Source organism: Balaenoptera acutorostrata, chromosome X (assembly GCF_949987535.1).
Source record: "Balaenoptera acutorostrata chromosome X, mBalAcu1.1, whole genome shotgun sequence".
NCBI classification, from domain to species: domain Eukaryota; kingdom Metazoa; phylum Chordata; class Mammalia; order Artiodactyla; family Balaenopteridae; genus Balaenoptera; species Balaenoptera acutorostrata.
The window spans coordinates 69448445-69465120 of NC_080085.1; the positions used below are offsets into that span (position 1 = coordinate 69448445).

At 35.9% G+C, this 16676-nt stretch overlaps 1 protein-coding gene across 1 annotated transcript in view; it reads left to right on the forward strand.

The window, feature by feature from the left end:
* The first annotated feature begins 1526 nt into the window (after window positions 1-1526).
* LOC130706269 (sodium/hydrogen exchanger 2-like) overlaps window positions 1527-16676 on the forward strand; it is a 36751-nt gene continuing 21601 nt past the window's right edge. Inside the window, 4 exon segments of the mRNA XM_057537656.1 lie at window positions 1527-1698; window positions 4599-5062; window positions 5589-5718; window positions 5721-5833. Coding sequence (XP_057393639.1) covers window positions 1527-1698; window positions 4599-5062; window positions 5589-5718; window positions 5721-5833 — 879 coding nt within the window.

The following is a 16676-nucleotide window of genomic DNA, read 5'->3' on the forward strand; positions in this document are numbered from 1 at the left end:
CATTAGTGTTCAGGAAAGGAGGCTAATGTTTATTTCTAACATGGACATTCTTTACTTCTGGTTAATGTGCCCTTTTCTTTAATAATTAAAGCAGATGTACAATGTATGTTTGATAGGCCACAAACAGCCTGTTTTAGTTAGCATAAAATTCAAGTTTACTTATGTATAAGACAGAATGACTTCCCCATACCTCAATATGTGAAAGTTTATTTCATCATGTTCCACTTTTAATTACATTTTTCCCCAATTGCCACAAGCAAAATAAATATGTAAGTATTAAATTTTTGATGCTATTCTATTTGGTAATCTATGTAACAAGATGTCCTCTAAAGAGTTTGACAAAGGACAGCAACAGAAAAGAAGACACCAGGTTTAAAATCATGCCTAATTTGAGGATAATAAAAATGAAAAGAGTTACTGAGCCTGCGCGTCTGGAGCCTGTGCTCCACAACAAGAGAGGCCGCGATAGTGAGAGGCCCGCGCACCGCGATGAAGAGTGGCCCCCGCTTGCCGCAACTAGAGAAAGCCCTCGCACAGAAACGAAGACCCAACACAGCCATAAAAAAAAAAAAAAAAAAAAAATGAAAAGGGCACAATGATACAAAAGGATATGTAACTATTCTGGAGGTTGGCCTCTCTAGTGAAATCTCACTGAGTTTATAAGCAACCAATACATGTTTTTCATGGTGAAACCTGAGAAAATTGATTAACAAGTAAAGTAGGCATAATTTGCATGGGGTGGAAGTTGGAGTAGAATGTCCTTGTCCTTTTTTAGAAGTTCTATTGAAAGATATCTCATGGGAGATAGGAATTATGGTAAAAAAATAAAAATAGTATTTCTATTCCCCTCTTAAGTACTAGGCCATTTATTCAGAATAAAGAAAAGGCTTTTCTCCTAGGATTTCCAGGAGCAGCTGATTTAATTTTGTCCACCCCTTCACCTCTCTCTGTGGAAATAATGAGCTCTAACTCTAGAGTTTTCCCCAAAAGGCAGCTTAAATTTGGCATCCTAGTTAGGATTCTCGTACGCAGAGGTCTTGATAGTCTCTGGAGATTTAGGAATTCTTCTTGAATAGTTTTCCATATCCATTCTGAATTGGAGTTATCTTTAGTAAGAAAATAGATTGCTAAGTGGCCAGAATCCAGTTCCCAGTGATTTTCTTCCCTTGAGAGTTAGGACTGGGGGTAAAATCCTTTTCCATGTCAATCAATGAATTTGTCCCAGCTTCCTCCCTTTGCTAGCTCAGACTCTAATTTCATTCCAGGGCATAACAGCCCAGCATTTCTCTTCTAAGATTCCAGGGAGCTGCTGGAATTTTCACTAATCCATTAAATGCTAGCCAGCAGGACTAAGGGTCAGGGACAGCAAACTGCATTTGTGAGCAACTGCAGCTGGGGGGGGGGGAGATTAAGTACTTTAGCAAGCACAGTTGGCAGAGCTGGTGGTGGCCCAGGGGCTGGGCCTCCTGTTACCTCTGCTACTGGGGCAGCTCTGCTCCTAGCTTCTGGGAACCTCTGGGGATAACATGCTGCACTATTGGGACCTGACGGCAAAAAATAGCAGCTGGGGACCCAAAAGAACACAGGAAAATACCTCGATGGTGTCTGCTCACACACTCTTCTCCCTGGATTACCAGCATGTGCAAATTCCTTTCGAGATCACACTCTGGATTATGTTAGCCTCTCTGGCAAAGATAGGTAAGTGAGGAACTTCCCAAGGCTCTCCCAGGGAGTTGCCTAATGGGGGAGGGGACTTTCAGGGCTTTTCCAGATGTTAAGAAAGGCACCTTTTCCTTAATAGACCAGAGAAAGGCAAACTGGAATATTTGCCTCCCGTGCTCTGTCACAAGGATCTTTATCTTCATAGCTCAAACCCTCTTGCAGTGATTATGTTCAAATATTGGTGGTCTCCCAGCAGAAGGAGGTGGGAATAGGCTCAGCACAGGAACTTAGACTACAAAGGGTCCCAGTTGTTCAAGGGTTGAGAAGATGAGGCATAACTTTAAAAGGGAGAACAGAGAAATCTTAATAGAATGATTCTAACTGATCTGAGTCTTTAGGCAGCCTTTTTTTCTCAGAGGATGCTTATTATAGTTACCAGGTAGTGAGAAAGTGGAACAAGTCCATTTCCTATTTTTTAAAAGATAGGCCTTTTGTCACCACTCAGAATTTAAGTGGAAACACAAACTAAGACTAAATCCAGCAAGAAAAGAAGAGCTGCTATGTTTTAACTATTTCACCTTTATGAAGACCCTGATTTACTAGTGTTATGATTCTCTTAAGGAGATTTATTCTGTTATTCCTTTTATGTTCTTTAATAATTTATCAGACCTTTGCTTTGGTGGTATTAAAATTATGAGAGTCCTTTAACAGTTCAAAGTATTTATGATGGAATTAACATTTTTATGTAGGTTGAGAACCAAAAACAATGCCAGGAAAACATAAAAGACTGTAGAATTCTGTCATTTTAAAATGAATTTATTCTAAAATAAACCATGTTCAACATTTCAAAGTTTTATTTAAGTGACTTTATAGATACCAAAGCTTTACCATTTATGAAATGTAATATTTAATAATGACACAGAAAATCCATAGATTCATAGCACAATAGATTGTCAGAGCTGGAAAAACCCTAGAAATCATTCTTATCCAAATCCTTTATTTTATAGATAGGAAATCTGAGGCCCAGGGAGAGAAGATGCTTTGTGAAGTTCAACAAACCAGAACTAGAATGCTAGTCTCATGCTTCCTTGATTAGAAATACATGCTGTTTTGGGTGATAGTAATTAGCACTTGTGGATTCTTTTAAATTATTAGGGTTAATAATTAAGGTTATTAGGGTTAGGTTTCTTTTAAATTATTTTTGTAGTACTAGATATATTGATTATAATAAATAGTCTAATTAATGTTAATTTCAGGATAACAGGGCAAAGGGACTTCCCAGTAGGTCTTACATCCCCATTTGTTTAAGTAGGACTTTATTGAGCCATCACTGACAGACAATTTTTTGCTGTGACCTTGTAAGAGAATGTAAATTAAAAAACAAAAAACTTCCTTGTTAGCATTCATTCAACAAATACTTTTGAGCACATTTTATGTGTGGAGCATTATATTGGACCCATGGGCTACAGAGATGAATAACACCCCATCCTTCCCATGAGGAGTTTTCAAATTATTTCAATGCCTAGAGGAAATAAGTGGTTCTGTAGAGCATAAAGAGAGACCTAGCATGGTTTAGTGGAAAGATAAGATTACTTTGAGCTATTTAATATTTGCTCAAATTTAGGAGCCAGTGCCTGGCACATAGGCAATCAGTATGTGTTAGATGAGTGAAGTACTTCTTTGGCCTCATATTTATCATTTCTAATATGGGGATAACAGTATTTACATTGCTGTGTTGGTATGATGAGAGAGTCAAATAGAAGAGTATATGTGAAAGCACTTTTGAAACTGTTTAAAGTCTAGCTTAGGAACCAACTGGCTTTCTTTTCTAAAAATATATTTATTATTTATTTGATAAGTATCTGTTGAGCTATTTCTATGTGCTATCAATGTGCTAGGGGATTAATGTAAAAACTAGCTTCAATCCTTGAGAAAGTTGTAGTCAAATTAATTAACAAATATTTTAGAAAGGGATCTCAGCAGTGTATTAGTGGTGACTGGGGCAGAGAGGAATGGGATGGATTAGCTCAGATGACCATTAAGGCCCTTTCTATAGCAGAGAGGATTGATGATAATTAGAGTCGTTATTTATAGGCTTCATGTAAGCTAGAGCATGATGATGTGGCATATAACATGGGCAGAGGTAAAAAAATACAGGATAAAACAGAGAACTGCTGCTATGTGGGTTGCTAGAGATGGCTGCATTTCCCTCATGGGATGAAAGACTCATATCATTCTATGAGAAAAAACTAACTTTATAGTTGGGATTGTATTTTGATAATTCAGTAGTATGCATTAGTGTTAAGTCCATATCTGTCAGTCAGACCAAGTGACAGTTTGGGGTAATTATAGGAACACTGAGCTAAAAGTCAGGAGACCTGGCTGGGTTGTCATCTCAGCTCTGTCACATAATTACCATTTAGCCATGAAAAGTCACTTTACTTCTTTGGCCTCAATTTCCTTATAAGTAATTTTAATTCCTTATCAATGAAGAGTTAGTTATGATTACTAAAGCCCTTTTCAACTCTTATTATTCAAAGCAGACATTTGAATTATGGTTGTCATTTCTATATTTTTAAGTTTCTGATGTCTTTGACTATGATCATGAGAAGAGCAGAAGAATATTGCCAGCTGATAAATGCATTGTTTCCATTTTAAAACATGTACTCACATTTTAAAATGATTCAGTGGGCACATGGATAATCATTTGCTGTTAACTGTGAACACTTTTATTCTATTAGTAAATATTTTCCATTATAAAGAAAATTGTCTCCACTCATGCCTCTGCATCTTTATCAAGTCATTATTAAAATGTAAAATGTAAAATGACTGAGAGGCTATTTTCCTGAAATCATGAGGCTTGAGAAGAAGGCTGACATATAGAGATGATCGATAATAAAGATGTTATAATAGTCTATCTTTTTTCTCTTTTCTAGGATTTCACCTCTATAATAAGTTACCCACAGTTGTACCTGAAAGCTGCCTCTTGATATTTGTAGGTCTCAACATGGGAGGACTAATTTACAGTTTAAATGACAAATCCCCACCAGTCATGAACAGTGATATATTTTTCTTGTATTTACTTCCACCAATAGTCCTTGATGCAGGATATTTTATGCCTAGTTGGCCATTTTTTGAAAACATAGGGACCATTCTGTCATATGCTGTAGTTGGAACCATGTGGAATGCATTTGGGATAGGCCTTTCCCTCTATGGCATATGTCAGGAGAAGTACTTCAAACTTCAAGATGTGTCATTGCTCTATAACTTTTGGTTTGGTAGTTTGATTGCTGCAGTAGATCCTGTGGCTGTACTCTCTGTATTTGAAGAAATTCATGTGAATGAAAAGCTTCATATTTTGGCATTTGGAGAATCCCTCCTTAATGATGCTGTTACTGTTGTAAGTATCCGAAGCATGAGCTTTCATGGTAATTAATTAGGTTCCCTTATGGTCACCCTTGAAATTTAAATAAGAATTGAATTCTGGTTTAGACCATGATTGAGCAATTTAGTCCTAGGAATAAGTCTATGAATCGAGAGAATATGATTTACGGGTCATTAATATGTTTTCAAAAATAACCATGCTTTTTTGATACTATACTAATCTTGTATCAGTTTATTAAGTGAAAACTAGGATAAAACTTCTGGAGGCCACAGTCTTTCTAGTCATGTCAAATAAGAATATTTTAGCCATGAAGCATATATTCACAGCCCATCAGACAATTTTCAAACAGAATCATGCATAATTTGATATTGACCTGTAGATATATCTTTTGATGTAGGGAAGATTTCTAGGAACTCATGTTGGGAAGGAAATGGGGAGTTGGAGGACTTCAAAGTTGAGAAACCTCAAAATAGAAGGATACATAGGGCATAAGTTGAGACTTTTCTGATTGGTAAATTCACTCTAATCTTTTTTTATGAAGGTGCTCTATAAGTTGTTCAAATCTTTCTCTGAAATGCCATCTATCAAACCATTGGATATTTTGGCTGGGATAGGAAAGTATTTTTTGGTTGGAATAGGAAGCATTTTCATTGGGCTCCTGTTTGGCATGGTGCTGCCTTTACCACACACTTTACCAAGACCAGCCAGGTCATTGAACCTCTCTTTATCTTCTTATATAGCTATCTCTCCTACCTGACAGCTGAAATGTTCCATCTCTCAGGGATTGTGGCATAAGTATCTGGAAAAGTCTTTGATTTATTGAATATCTTCTAGGAATTGAGTCTGATTTCCCACTAGAAATCTAGGAAATTGCATTTCCTAGATATGGGAGAAGGACCCTCCCTTTATGTTCTTCTAGGATTTCCTGTTACCTCTAATAGTCACTTAGTCATAGCACTGAAAGTGTTATTGTGGTCAAGTTCATGGGCTCCCTGTAGAGGTTAAATGGCTACATCCCAACTACCTTGCCTATGTTGGGGTGGGGGTCAGTATGACTCTTTCATTGTATAACAAAAATGCTGAGAATTTGGCATGGGGCTACCTAGGGCAGTTCTCTATCTTTGCAGGGGAGAATCATTTCTCCTAATGGATTAGTTATCTGAGCTCAGTAGCATTCCAGTGGTAAGTAATTAGATGGCCCAGCATATAAATAAGCTTGGCATTAGTCCTTGTATAGATGAACTTTCTGCCATAACAATTAAGAAATTTTATTACTTCTTTTGTAAACCATATGGCATATGCTATATTTTTTTTTCCTATCCATCACTGGCATTTAACTAATGATGATAGTACCTCATATCTAGTAATTAGCTTGTAAGGCTAAATGACCACATGGTAAGTATTAACACCTAAGTGCTTTTGTACTAGGGTTCAGACAGACCATCTGTTCTGTGTTTTTAAAAGAAATAGAATGCATTTTTTTTTCAAATGTTGCATGTTTTCTGAAAGCTTAAAAAGAAAAAAAGAAAAGATTGATTTTTAAATTAAGTTCTATAGAGCTAATGCCATTTGATTTTAGGTTGCTCTAAGTTCTAAATGGAATTACTGTACATGATATATGTCACAGTATAGTGGTTGAAATTAGTCTGTTTTAAATAAAATGTTCTAGGTTGAAAGCAAGGATTCTATCTAGGGTCTGGGTGATTGCATTTTAATTTGTTAAGGGATGTAGTTTGTGCTTAAATTGTCTTTGATTTTTATTGTTCGTGTTACCTATTAATGAAAGACATGTTAAAAAATGCAATAAAAGAATTGGATTAGGAAATTTAAATTTAATTCTTCTAATCCAGGGCATTTTCCAAAGCTTTGAATACAGTATCTTTTAAGTGGCTTCCTTCTTTTGAGCACCCTGGACTTTTAAAGAACTTTGCAATGTGGAGAGTATTGCCATGTCTCTGTTGAGTCCTGAAAGAAAGAAACAGGGGGGTCTCTCAGGTTAGAATGAATTCCAGTCAATCTTTTTCCATTGTCCCTGAGATACACTTTAATTAAAAAAACAGACAAGTAGTTATGAGCTCTTGTATGTTTAGTGCTATTCTCATTGTTAGGAGTGATAAAAGTAACTTTTTACAAAATTTAAATTCTTGCTTTCAGAGATCTTATAATCTACTTAATGATGAAAAACATACACATGAAATAATAGGTTGACAACAAAGAAAGATGGGAAATACTCAAATGTATGGTAACAGTGAATAGCACTTATCCGCTGTCATGCCTGGGCCTGGGCCAGAGTTTCTTGTGGAGAAGGGAAGGTCTGAGACCTAGGGGAAAAACAAGAGTGGGAGGGTGTGTAGAAAAGGGAGAAGAGAAGGCTGGCTTCATGGCTCTCTCAACACTGAAGACCTAGAGGCTGTAGAATTTTCTGCCTGCTTCCTCCTTTTGCCTTCCATAATAACTTCTTTTAATCTTTAGTGCCATTAAATATTGCACAGTTTTTGATTCATATTAACTGCTTTACGTGTGAGGACAATTTGTAACCAGCTACTCATTAAATCTTCCAGAAAGTGGCCATAAGGTACTTAATTATTTTTACCTTATACATATGTGAGCATGTTTTATCCATCCTCACCCCCAAAGATTGTGAGCTCCTGTAAGATAGTGACAATATCCTCTGTATTTTTCTGTTTTAACTAATTAACTAGCATACCATAGATGCTAAATATTTATTGAAGATAAGTTTTATTAATTTATTTATTTAGTATTATTATTACTTTACTTTTGTGTGCCTCCTAGAGAAAAGTTAGACTGGTAAAATGCTTTGGGGACTGGTAAAAATATTGTTATTTTGTTACCAAACTCAGGTTCAGCTGCTTGCCTCTTGAAAGCCGATACTGGAGACACAAGTGTTGGTTGGAAAAGGAAAAGTTGCTTTATTCAGGAGGCTGGCAACCTGGGGAGAAGGTGGACCAAGAACCAATTGCAAAGATTCTGCTCAGCCATGAAAGTTTTTAAAGGGGAAAAGGGAAGCTAGTTGCAGTTAACCATTTGGGGAGGGGGTCAGAATCTTGGTCATCTTTCACTGTGTGCAGACTTACTGACTCCTTGTGATCTTTCTTTAGATGTTATCTTGTTCATGTAGTTTGCTCGTGAGATTACTGAAGGGGAAAATAGGGAAAAGATCTAGTCATCGGTTAATTACTTATTCTTCATTCCTACTTCTTCAGTCTAAAAAAAATCAACAGGTTAGACAAGGCATTATGTGATCAAAAGATTTGAGAAGTACGCTTGGGCCAGAGATTAGTGAAGCATGGGGGCACCTGGTGTAAGGTTAAGTTAAAATACAGCTGCTAAAGTGATGGGACAAAGGGCCTCCTGCAAAGAGCTGCTTCCTGCAAAAATCTGTTTCCTGCAAAGAGCTGCTTACAGTTTGATAGGTGTATTAAATACCTAGTAGCCCAAGTTACACTGCTAGGTGCTACATACAAAATTTGTGTACAGAGACACAACCCCTTTTTTAATTATTAGAGCTTGCTGTTACTTCAACACTTTATATAGTAAGGGTGAAAGCAAATAAGTGGTTGAAATTGATAGTCTAAGTGGTCTAAAAAGAAAGCTGTTCTCACTTTAAAATCCTTGTTATAATAATTTAAAAAAAAAAAACTAGTATTAGAATTTGATTCCTAAGTGGCTGTACTTCAAAAAAATACTATTTGTCTCACCTTTTTTAAAAGTTTTGCTGAAATAAAACTTTGGATTTGTACAGTGAAAAGAGAAAGAAATGCAAAGGAAAAAAAGGGTGACCAAAAGTCTGTTGGGTGACAGCGACAGTGAAGGGAAAAGAAATAAAAGAAGTAGGGACAGGAAACCTTATAAAGTAGGTGAGAATTATTGCCAAATTAGCACATGGGGTGTGCCAGACTATCAATATAAGAACACAAATTTAACTTATGTAGGCAGGCTTGATTTGTTTTGCATGGAGAGCTACAGGAACCATATCTGGTTATTACTGGTAAAGGTCTGACATGGATCTTTTTTGACAGGTGTTGTAAACTGTAGATTTTAGTCCTAGCCATTACCCCAAAAGGTGAATAGTTACAACTTAATTTTATAGTAATTTACTATTGCACCATATACAGTTTGCTACATAAAGAGAAATCATAAGGTATGCAGAGTTATGAAGTAAAACATACCTGAAAATTTTTGAGTCTAGTACAGGCATATCTCACTTTATTGTGCTTCATTTTATCACACTTCACAGTTATTGCATTTTTTACAAACTGAAGGTTTGTGGCAACCCTGCATTGAGCAAGTCTATCAGTGCCGTTTATCCAATAGCATTTGCTCACTTCATGTCTCTGTGTCACATTTTGATAATTCTTGCAGTATTTTAAACCCTCCACCAGCAGAAAGATTACAACTCACTGAAGGTTCAGTTGATGGTTAGCATTTTTAGCAATAAAGACTTTTAAAATTAAGGTATGTCCATTGATTTTCAGACATAATACTATTGTACATGTAATAGATTACAGTACAGAATAAACATAATTTTATGTGCACCGGGAAACCAAAAACTTCATGTAACTTGCTTTATTGCAATATTCACTTTATTACAGTGATCTGGTACAGAACCTGCAATATCACTGAGATATGCCTATATTCCACCTAGATTTTGTTGTGTTTTAGATCTTTGGCTTTTCTTCCTTATAAAGCACAGTCTTGGGATGCTTACAGTAACTCTTTTTGTATGAGAAGGATATTAATAACATTTTACTGTATGAAACATAAGTGATCTATGCAGGATAATTTTTTCTATTTTAACATGATGTGGCATTGGGTGATAGAAAGGCCATAAGTACTGGAATTAGTCAGAGTTGGGTTCAAATATATGCTCTGCAACTTACTAGTTGTTTAATATTGGGCCAGTTAGTTAACTTATTTACATTTTGTGTATTTTGTGAGGTTATGAAGATTAAATGGAATAATTCATGAAATGTGACTATCATGTAATAGACACTCAATATTAGCAGTTCTAACCATTTTATTAGGAATGTGTTATATTTAATAGTTAATAAATCAAAATATATTTTAATCCTGCTTTATCCCCAAATTTTACTTAAATAGCTTTTCCTTTACCTGACATTGCCACCTTCATTAGCTCTTCCTACCCTGGCTAAAAGAAATGACCAAATTATAGTTCTGGTTTTGCATAATTGATCTTTCACTCTCACCTCTCTTAATACCTTCTTTTTGGTGTCATTTCTAAAAAAGAATTAGAAATGACCTAAGTGTTATGGGGGGGGGGTACTTTAAAACCACAGCTACTTCATTCATCTTTTATCTGGTTATTGTCTTTCTTTATGAGATGTATGAATGTATGTTTGTCTATAGTTAGAAAACAGAATAGAAAGAAAAATTACAATCAATCTTTGAAAATAATCAGTTTATATGCAAATTGTATTTCTAGCTTAATGTATGTACTGTCAGAGTGACTTCATGTTACCTAAGATCATAAAGTGATTAAGAGTAGGAACCATGTCTAAAAATAGAATTACCATATGACCCAGCAATCCCACTACTGCACATATACCCAGAGAAAAGCATAATTCAAAAAGACACATGCACCCCAGTGTTCAATGCAGCACTATTTACAATAGCCAGGTCATGGAAGCAACCTAAATGTCCACTGACAGATGAATGGATAAAGAAGATGTGGTACATATATACAATGGCATATTACTCAGTCATAAAAAGAACAAAATTAGGTCATTTGTAGAGATGTGGATGGACCTCGGGACTGTCATACAGAGTGAAGTAAGTCAGAAAGAGAAAAAAAAATATTGTGTATTAACGCATATATGTGGAATCTAGAAAAATGTTACAGATGAATGGGTTTGCAAGGCAGAAATAGAGACACAGATGTAGAGAACATACATATGAGCACCAAAGGGGGGAAGTAGGGTGGTGGTGGTAGTGGGATGAATTGGGAGGCTGGGATTGACATATATACACTAATATGTATAAAATAGATAACTAATAAGAACCTTCTGTATAAAAATTAAATAAATAAAATTCAATTAAAAAAAGAGTAGGAACTATGTATGGGGGAGAAATCACACAATGCACCATACTGCTCAGAAAATATTAAGCAGTATCAACTGGGAATTGCCTTAGATGTGGTCATAGTGTATGTCTGGTGGAAATAATATATTCTGGGTAATATTTTAATTAGTTACCACCTCTAAGATCCTCAAAGATGCAAATGTAGAACTCTCTTGTGCTGAAAGACACCAGACAGCATATAGTATTTCAGGAATTTCAGCGGAAGCTCTATGTGAATCTTACTCCCTGAGGATTTCATTATTCCATTTCTCTCAAACAATAACAAATTGACCCAAGAGAATGGAAACTTGTGGTTATAGAGCTGCTTTAATTTTTTTTTTTTTAACAGAATATGATATAAGGATAAAACCTGCATGTAACAGGTTGGAAAACAAGAAATTTATGATAATTATTAAGTAACCAAATGCTATTTATTGGAAGAAATTATTAAACATAGTGAAAATAATAAGGAAATATATTCTCTGGAGATGAATTAGCACTTGAGAGTTCACTTAAGGTTTTTTTTTTTAACATCTTTATTGGAGTATAATTGCTTTACAATGGTGTGTTAGTTTCTGCTTTACAACAAAGTGAATTAGTTATACATATACATATGTTCCAATATCTCTTCCCTCTTGCATCTACCTCCCTCCCACCCTCCATATCCCACCCCTCTAGGCGGTCACAAAGCACAGAGCTGATCTCACTGTGTTATATGTATATGTGTTAGCATACTGTACTTGTTTTTCTCTTTCTGACTTACTTCACGCTGTATGACAGACTCTAACTCCATCCACCTCATTACAGATACCTCCATTTCATTTCTTTTTATGGCTGAGTAATATTCCATTGTATATATGTTATACATCTTCTTTATCCATTCATCCGACTATTATTCAACATAGTTTTGGAAGGGTTAGCCACAGCAATCAGAGAAGAAAAAGAAATAAAAGGAATCCAAATTGGAAAAGAAGAAGTAAAGCTGTCACTGTTTGCAGATGACATGATACTATACATAGAGAATCCTAAAACTGCCACCAGGAAACTACTAGAGCTAATAAATGAATTTGGTAAAGTAGCAGGATACAAAATTAATGCACAGAAATCTCTTGCATTCCTATATACTAATGATGAAAAATCTGAAAGTGAAATTAAGAAAACACTCCCGTTTACCCTTGCAACAAAAAGAATAAAATATCTAGGAATAAACCTACCTGAGGTGACAAAAGACCTGTATGCAGAAAATTATAGGACACTGATGAAAGAAATCAAAGATGATACAAATAGATGGAGAGGTATACCATATTCTTGGATTGGAAGAATCAACATTGTGAAAATGACTCTACTACCCAAAGCAATCTACAGATTCAATGCAATCCCTATCAAACTACCACTGGCATTTTTCACAGAACTAGAACAAAAAATTTCACAATTTGTATGGAGACACAAAAGACCCCGAATTGCCAAAGCAATCTTATTTTTGTTTTGTTTTGTTTTGTTTTGTTTTGTTTTGTTTTTTTAAACATCTTTATTGAAGTATAATTGCTTCACAATGGTGTGTTAGTTTCTGCTTTATAACAAAGTGAATCAGCTACACATATACACACGTTCCCATATTTCCTCCCTCCCGCATCTCCCTCCCTCCCACCCTCCCCATCCCACCCCCCCAGGCAGTCACAAAGCACTGAGCTGATCACCCTGTGCTATGCGGCTGCTTCCCACTAGCTATCTATTTTACATTTGGTAGTGTATATATGTCCATGCCACTCTCTCACCCTGTCACATCTCACCCCTCCCCCTCCCCATATACTCAAGTCCATTCTCTAGTAGGTCTGTGTCTTTATTCCCATCTTGCCACTAAGTTCTTCATGACCTTTTTTTTTCCCTTAGATTCCATATATATGTGTTAGCATACTGTATTTGTTTTTCTCTTTCTGACTTACTTCACTCTGTATGACAGATTCTAACTCCATCCACCTCATTACAAATACCTCCATTTCATTTCTTTTTATGGCTGAGTAATATTCCATTGTATATATGTGCCACATCTTCTTTATCCATTCATCCAATGATGGACACTTAGGTTGCTTCCATGTCCTGGCTATTGTAAACAGAGCTTCAATGAACATTTTGGTACATGACTCTTTGAATTATGGTTTTCTCAGGGTATATGCCCATTAGTGGGATTGCTGGGTCATATGGTAGTTCTATTTTTAGTTTTTTAAGGAACCTCCATACTGTTCTCCATAGTGGCTGTATCAATTTACATTCCCACCAACAGTGCAAGAGTGTTCCCTTTTCTCCACACCCTCTCCAGCATTTATTGTTTCTAGATTTTTTGATGATGGCCATTCTGACTGGTGTGAGATGATACCTCATTGCAGCTTTGATTTGCATTTCTCTAATGATTAGAGATGTTGAGCATTCTTTCATGTGTCTGTTGGCCATCTGTATATCTTCTTTGGAGAAATGTCTATTTAGGTCTTCTGCCCATTTTTGGATTGGGTTGTTTGTTTTTTTGTTATTGAGCTGCATGAGCTGCTTGTAAATCTTGGAGATGAATCCTTTGTCAGTTGCTTCATTTGCAAATATTTTCTCCCATTCTGAGGGCTGTCTTTTGGTCTTGTTTATGGTTTCCTTTGCTGTGCAAAAGCTTTTAAGTTTCATTAGGTCCCATTTGTTTATTTGTGTTTTTATTTCCATTTCTCTAGGAGCTGGGTCAAAAAGGATCTTGCTGTGATTTATGTCATACAGTGTTCTGCCTATGTTTTCCTCTAAGAGTTTGATAGTGTCTGGCTTTACACTTAGGTCTTTAATCCATTTTGAGTTTATTTTTGTGTATGGTGTCAGGGAGTGTTCTAATTTCATACTTTTACATGTACCTGTCCAATTTTCCCAGCACCACTTATTGAAGAGGCTGTCTTTTCTCCAATGTATATGCTTGCCTCCTTTATCAAAGATAAGGTGACCATATGTGCGTGGGTTTATCTCTGGGGTTTCTATACTGTTCCATTGATCTATATTTCTGTTTTTGTGCCAGTACCAAACTGTCTTGATTACTGTAGCTTTGTAATATAGTCTGAAGTCAGGGAGCCTGATTCCTCCAGCTCCATTTTTCGTTCTCAAGATTGCTTTGGCAATTCGGGGTCTTTTGTGTCTCCATACAAATTGTGAAATTTTTTGTTCTAGTTCTGTGAAAAATGCCAGTGGTAGTTTGATAGGGATTGCATTGAATCTGTAGATTGCTTTGGGTAGTAGAGTCATTTTCACAATGTTGATTCTTCCAATCCAAGAATATGGTATACCTCTCCATCTATTTGTATCATCTTTAAGTTCTTTCATCAGTGTCCTATAATTTTCTGCATACAGGTCTTTGGTCTCCTTAGGTAGGTTTATTCCTAGATATTTTATTCTTTTGGTTGCAATGGTAAATGGGAGTGTTTTCTTAATTTCACTTTCAGATTTTTCATCATTAGTGTATAGGAATGGAAGAGATTTCTGTGCATTAATTTTGTATCCTGCTACTTTACCAAATTCATTCATTAGCTTTAGTAGATATCTGGTAGCATCTTTAGGATTCTCTATGTATAGTAACATGTCATCTGCAAACAGTGACAGCTTTACTTCTTCTTTTCTGATTTGGATTCCTTTTATTTCTTTTTCTTCTCTGATTGCTGTGGCTAAAACTTCCAAAACTGTGTTGAATAATAGTGGTGAGAGTGGGCAAGCTTGTCTTGTTCCTGATCTTAGTGGAAATGGTTTCAGTTTTTCACCATTGAGGACAATGTTGACTGTGGGTTTGTCATATATGGCCTTTATTATGTTGAGGAAAGTTCCCACTATGCCTACTTTCTGCAGGGCTTTTATCATAAATGGGTGTTGAATTTTGTCAAAGCTTTCTCTGCATCTATTGAGATGATCGTATGGTTTTTCTCTTTCAATTTGTTAGTATGGTGTATCACGTTGATTGATTTGCCTATATTGAAGAATCCTTGCATTCCTGGAATAAAGCCCACTTGATCATGATGTATGATCCTTTTAATGTGCTGTTGAATTCTGTTTGCTAGTATTTTGTTGAGGATTTTTGCATCTATGTTCATCAGTGATATTGGCCTGTAGTGTTCTTTCTTTGTGACATCTTTGTCTGGTTTTGTATCAGGGTGATGGTGGCCTCATAGAATGAGTTTAGAAGTGTTCCTCTCTCTGTTATATTTTGGAAGAGTTTGAGAAGGATAGGTGTTAGCTCTTCTCTAAATGTTTGACAGAATTTGCCTGTGAAGCCACCTGGTCCTGGGCTTTTGTTTGTTGGAAGATTTTTAATCACAGTTTCAATTTCAGTGCTTGTGATTGGTCTGTTCATATTTTCTATTTCTTCCTGGTTCAGTCTCAGCAGGTAGTGCATGTCTAAGAATCTGTCCATTTCTTCCAGGTTGTCCATTTTATTGGCATAGAGTTGCTTGTAGTAATCTCTCATGACCTTTTGTATTTCTGCAGTGTCAGTGGTTACTTCTCCTTTTTCATTTCTAATTCTATTGATTTGAGTCCTCTCCCTTTTTCTCTTGATGAGTCTGGCTAATGGTTTATCAATTTTGTTTATCTTCTCAAAGAACCGGCTTTTAGTTTCATTGATTTTTGCTATTGTTTCCTTCATTTCTTTTTCATTTATTTCTGACCTGATCTTTATAATTTCTTTCCTTCTGCTGGCTTTGGGGTTTTTATGTCCTTCTTTCTCTAATTGCTTTAGGTGCAAGGTTAGGTTGTTTCTTCGAGATGTTTCCTGTTCCTTGAGGTAGGCTTGTATTGCTATAAACTTCCCTCTTAGAACTGCTTTTGCTGCGTCCCATAGGTTTTGGGTCGTCGTGTCTCCATTGTCATTTGTTTCTAGGTATTTTTTGATTTCCCCTTTGATTTCTTCAGTGATCACTTCGTTATTAAATAGTGTATTGTGTAGCCTCCAAATGTTTGTATTTTTTACAGATCTTTTCCTGTAATTGATATCTAGTCTCATAGCGTTGTGGTCGGAAAAGATACTTGATACGATTTCAATTTTCTTAAATTTACCAAGGCGTGATTTGTGACCCAAGATTTGATCTATTCTGGAGAATGTTCCATGAGCACTTGAGAAAAATGTGTATTCTGTTGTTTTTGGGTGGAATGTCCTTTAAATATCAATTAAGTCTATCATGTTTAATGTATCATTTAAAGCTTGTGTTTCCTTATTTATTTTCATTTTGGATGATCTGTCCATTGGTGAAAGTGGGGTGTCAAAGTCCCCTACTATGATTGTGTTACTGTTGATTTCCCCTTTTATGGCTGTTAGTATTTGCCTTATGGATTGAGGTGCTCCTATGTTGCGTGCATAAATATTTACAATTGTTATATCTTCTTCTTGGATCGATCCCTTGATCACTATGTAGTGTCCTTCTTTGTCTCTTGTAATAGTCTTTATTTTAAAGTCTATTTTGTCTGATATGAGAATTGCTACTCCAGCATTCTTTTGAGTTTCATTTGCATTTAATATCTTTTTCCA